The following is a 5,564-nucleotide window of genomic DNA, read 5'->3' as shown; positions in this document are numbered from 1 at the left end:
CTTGGGGGACGGGGAAAAATGGGGCAAATTAAACCGCTTTATGTTGCGTCCTAGGCACCCCTAGACTGGGGCGTAACACCAGTTATAATCTGTACTGCCGGGCTAATACTGTCCAGGAATGGTTCAATGAACATTACAAAGAATTCAGTTTGATGCAGCGGCCTGCTCAGCCATTAGATCTCAGTCCAATTGAACAGATTTTCTTTGGGTGCAACGCAACATTAGGAAGGGTACCCACATTTTTTGTTTGGTTTTTACCTTAATGTCTAATAAGGCAAATGTAAACAGCTTGTTTATCACCATGACAGTCAAGCCATGCCCTCGCTCAGCCCCTGAGACTGGCATGCCCCTTAATCTTGCCATTAAGCTACAGTTGGCTACTCTCGTTTCCTCTTTCTTTCTCCATACGACACTCACTCTTATATTAGGAAGGAGACCAGCCATTAACGGCAAGCTGAAAAGGCACAGATGCCTAATTAGCGTCCTCTCCGCCCCCCTCTTTCCCATCGTTCAACACTAAGGACCACTTCATTACCACGCAGCTACTCGTGTCAGTCAAAGGGTTGCTCCGAATCCCGGCCCTGGTGCTGCCGAGAGTCGATGGCTGCAAGCTAACAGACATGCCTAGAGCTGTACACGTACATTACATGTCACATTATGTCCAAGAGGAGGCCCTTGAGGGACGTCCCTAACCAAACAAGTTACAAGTACACATTTAATTAATATTTAGAATACAGTAGAAATGCTGATCACATTGTTCCATTAAATTGACGTGTAATGTTACGCTTTAATAGATGCATCACGAGACTGCATCACTAGACTGAAATATGTCATTGTAAAGCTTTTCCCCCATTAGTGCAGCATTGCGTTGTAACGGTCTATGCATGTAATCTGGCCTCCTTATTGCAGCACTGCAGGAGCTTTAGACTGAGAAAGATAAGCACCACCATTATCGAAAGCAATCAAGCTAATAAGCGTTTAATTGGGAACACTGTGCTGTGGGCTGTTTTGCACCTCAAAATGTGTGTCCCGCCATCATGGAGAGCATTTTCTTGTCCAAATTTCAGTGATAGTCAAGTCTAGTCAAACAGAAAGTGTTTCTATGTGTGAGCCAGCCAGGGTGAGATTATAGAGACGGTTGTGACAAACAGAGTGACAGAAAAGTATGTTTGTCCCCCCCCCCCCCACACTCACACCTGGCTGGTTGAGGATACCGTTGTGATGGATATGAGGAAGTGGCACATGACAGGGGATCCTGGAAAGACACTTTTTAATGACAGACACTGTGGTTTGAAGCCGCTGTCGTAAATCTCACTCACATGGTGCTGCTCCTAACACAATAGCTGTGTGACGACTAGGTAGCAGACATGGAGAGAGTCATACTCAAACAATAACTGAGATGTGTCCTAATTAAGTCATAAACCTTTTCTGAAGCTATCCAACCATATTCAGCATGATATGGAACAAACAATGATGGATATGGAGAAAAACTGAACTCCTCAAGAAATCAGTCCCAGTGCCATGAGACAGACATTATTAAATACTAGGTGTGTTGTTGATATTGTTTAATGCTTTTTAATCTAAGATTTAGACTGGTGGAGTACACAATTGGCATAATGACTCAGTGATTATCAGAGAGCTGTGCTGTGGATAACTAGCCCTGAGGCTCCATTAGCATTAGCATGCTACAGACCTGTTTGTGACAGAGAGAAACCCCAATCCTCATTATGAAACTCACTGGGTGTCTAAGGTTTATTCTACTCTGATGAGTCTGAATCCTCCTTGCACATTCAATTTTCCCTTTCCATTATACCCTCTCATTGTCCTTTCCAGACTCATTATGAAATCTGTTTTTTTTATGACCCTTTAGCCCATTTGATGTATAACCACGAAGCAACACAATCTTTTTTCAGCTGCTGGCGAGCTGCGCTAAGAGCCTTGCAAACAAAAGGACAAAATCCCTCTGAACATAAATTGCTTTATTGCATGTGACACAGAAAGAAACAAAAACACTCAAGAACATGCAATTACTATTTTTTCTCTCTCCCTCCCTTCTCTTTCCATTTTTCTCTTTCTTTCCACTCAGGGATGGGCAGTGTTTGGCTAATTACCAAATAATTGATAATTTACAGCCGGTATTTAGGGTTTGACCCCTTTGATATTTGCTGCCTTGAATTCATGTCATAAGAAACTCTCTACATTAGTAAGCCAGCATACTACAATGATATAATTTCAAGAAAACATCACAAACATGGCCTCGAACTTAAAGTCCCATAACTCACATTACCACAAACAAATGACTTTAATAGGTTCAGTACTGTTGCATATAATAAGAAATCCATCATATGTTTTACTGGAGTTCAAAGTGGTGTTATCAGTCTTTCTGGTTGAGACCTCAGAGGTGTGTGCCCCACATGGCCAGCTGGTATGATACACATATGCTCCCTTTCACCCTCCATCTGCTCTTACCCCTGTATTTACAGCCACACATTCCTTTCTCCATGCTGTGAGACTACCTCAGAATCAGAATCAGCTTTATTTGCCAGGTATGAGGACACATACAAGGAATTTTTCTTTGGAGCACCATTGCTCACAATGTGCATACACATGCAAAACAAACTAAAAATATAGGCAACATTGCAAGCCCCACTATCTCCACTGGACCTAATTTAATTATTTAATGCCTAATACACATTCTTATTACCAGGCAGCAAAAAGCCAAAGTAAGAGAGAAAGAAGAGGAAATGTATGCTTATGGTTTTACTGCTCTAAAATTAGAGGTCTTATCAGCCTTCACCTTTTGTAACTACATCTTTACTCGGATCATCATGTCTTCACTTAAAAAAAAGGAGCTTTTGAGACTATTAAAGTGAAGAGGCATTCCTTTATCACAATACTTTTTCCTATAATTACCTGACTAAACAATACATTCATGGACCAATCAAATGATATCTCTATTCTCCTCATGTTGAGTCAACTTGCTGTTAAAGTATGGAAAATGTCTTCTTATTGCTGCAGCACACAAAAGAAAGTCATGCGGACAGGCTGGAACAAAAAAAACTAAAAAACAATGGGAATGCTAAATCTGAACTCTTAACAAATATTCTTTTTACGTTTGATTCTGCTTTCAGATGATTGAAGTAAGATATCTATTCAAAACGGTGGTTGGTCAAGTGGAATAAGAAGGAAGCAACAATGTTGTAGCCTCCACCTCAAAACTGTCAGAAGTTGGAAATGCAACGTTTGGGAAACGTGTTGGGAGCGGTCAAGCAAGACGCAACAATCTCTGATGCATAATGTTAAAAATAATAATAATACTAAGGAGAGGACTCACCACAAGGTCCTGGAGAAGCTCTTGTCAACTCTAGAGAGAAACAAAGTGACAGTAGATCAGTTTCCCTCCTTATAGATCATAGAAAGATGTTACAAACATCTGGAGAAGGTGAAACGGGAAAAGGTGTGTCCTATCTAACTGAATTATTTTAGTGGAGTAGACTAAGAATAATTCAAATTTATTTCAATTCTTAACTGACCCTGGACATTTCCTCCAATAAATATAAGAGGACATTTTTATGATATTAATGACAACCTAAAGTAAAGAGTTATTATCAACGAGTCATCTCTTGGCTTGCTGTTGCTAAATCTAGATGGAGCTGACATGGAGACCTGCATTCATTTTGAATTGTGTGATAAATGTCAGTCCAACACAGCAAATGTCTGGAGTTGAATAATATAGAGTCAAACCCCCAAAAGTGTTTAGTGTTGGTTTTTTGAATTTATTTTCTAAATTTGACTACAGGTTTTGTAAATGGATACTCTTTGATGGTGTTATATTTTGGAGTTTATTCATTGAGTGTTAAGGAACGTGATTCAACTACGGTACTGGTTTATTCATAACACTAATGTCACACACTAACACAGCTTTGTTGCTGCCGCGCCGAACAGTCTTAACCTGGACTTCATTGTAAGGCAGGTAAGGCAAGGTGACTAGATTTCTCAGACAAAATTCGGGGACATTTTCAGCTCAGAAGCATATATACCTCCAAAATATGTAATTTCTTTATTTGTGTAAAACTTAAAATGGGGACACTAGACCTAGAGCTTTCTCATTAGGGGCTGAGCCCCCGCCCCCCCCCCCCCCCAAAGGTTAGATCATAGAATAACCCCTGCTGCTACTTCATACTTGTACTCCACTAAACCTCAGAGGGGAATTTTGTAATGATTACTGAACTACATTTATCTGACAGTTTTTGTATTCTGGCTTCAGGATTGTTTCAGCTCATTGAGTATCGGATACAATTGAGGAAAATGTTTTCCTTTGACATTGATGCAGTATTAAACGAGATCGCTGTAGTCGGCAGCAGAGAAACAAGCTGCAGTGTAAGTTCATAGGATAATTGTCCAGCTTGTATTTACGTTCATAAAAGTGCTCGTTTTGCTACTGACAGACTCAGATTAATATTCTAAGTGTCTGACAACATTATGGAAAGGATTTCTAAGGAGGTCGTAATACGACTTTCTGAAGCATCTCTGAGATCTGAGCAGCGCTTGCCCTGGCTTGTCTTGCGTGTGGAGGGTGTGCGACTATCGGCTACGTTTTGTCAATGTTTTCCTTTTTTCATTCCAATTTCGGGTGGCTCAGTCTCAGTGAAAACCGGGGACATTTCAGGGGACAGATCCAGCCGAGGACAGATCACCAAAACCGGGGACTGTCCCCGGAAACCCGGGACATCTGGTCACCCTAAGGTGAGGTCAATTTTACTTTTTAAACTAAAACGTTATGTTAAACTGTAAAGGACTCTCTTGTAAATGTACTGTCTTTCTACACGGCCTTTCTTCAGTTTTAACAACTAACTTGTCAATATAACACATGAGCTGGTAAATAAGTAGTTACAAACTTACAGTTTAGTTAGCTAACAGTACCCGGATTTGACATTAGGCTAGCTAACAAAATTGGGCGTAAAGGCTGTTGCACACGGGGGGCGTGGCAAATAAGAAAAGTTAGTGAAAGTTTTGGATATTGTTGCAAGCTGCCACGCAGGCGGCACGCTGCTAAAGAGAGAGAGAAAGGGGTGGGAGCATAGACAGTTAAAGAAATGAGCTCTAAGTAAAGCAACAAAGGAGTTCCATGCCTTTGGGATTGTGTTGCTCTTCCCAATTTTGAAAGACCCATATAAAAAAAAGGGATATTTGAGTTTGCAAAGAAGGCATACTGGAAACTAATGTTGGCAGTTACATTTGGGTTTGTTGATCCTTTGTGTATACAGCATATATACAGTACATCTATCACTAACTTGTTATTGTCTGCTATTCAACCAGAAATACTCTTATTTTAAGGAACATTTCTATGACATGCAGAGCAACAAAGGCTTTCCTGACGTGGCGTATAAAAACTGTGCAGCGTCAATCCAAAACCCCATCTGCATCCCGTAGCAGAGTGGAGCTGAAAGGAGTGTTATGGTTTGGGGTTTTTGTTGGGGTATCTGTCCTGTTGGCCTTCCCTGTGTTTTTGTCCCGGTTTTCCCGCTAGTCTGGTGTTGTAGATTCTGTCTTGTGTGTCCATG

General features: G+C 40.8%; 1 protein-coding gene across 5 annotated transcripts in view; it reads right to left on the bottom strand.

The window, feature by feature from the left end:
* si:dkey-166d12.2 (rap1 GTPase-activating protein 1) overlaps nucleotides 1–5,564 on the bottom strand; it is an 89,011-nt gene that overhangs the window by 51,906 nt on the left and 31,541 nt on the right. For all 5 annotated transcript variants that reach the window (XM_034868318.1, XM_034868316.1, XM_034868312.1 and 2 more), the window contains exon 2: nucleotides 3,335–3,364. Coding sequence is in view for 3 of the 5 variants with exons in the window: in XM_034868312.1 (XP_034724203.1) it covers nucleotides 3,335–3,364 (30 nt within the window). In the remaining 2 variants the exon portion in view is untranslated. The remainder of the gene's footprint in view (nucleotides 1–3,334; nucleotides 3,365–5,564) is intronic.

Source organism: Etheostoma cragini, chromosome 4 (genome assembly GCF_013103735.1).
Source record: "Etheostoma cragini isolate CJK2018 chromosome 4, CSU_Ecrag_1.0, whole genome shotgun sequence".
NCBI classification, from domain to species: Eukaryota; Metazoa; Chordata; class Actinopteri; order Perciformes; family Percidae; genus Etheostoma; species Etheostoma cragini.
This window is presented reverse-complemented; position numbering and strand designations above follow the sequence as displayed.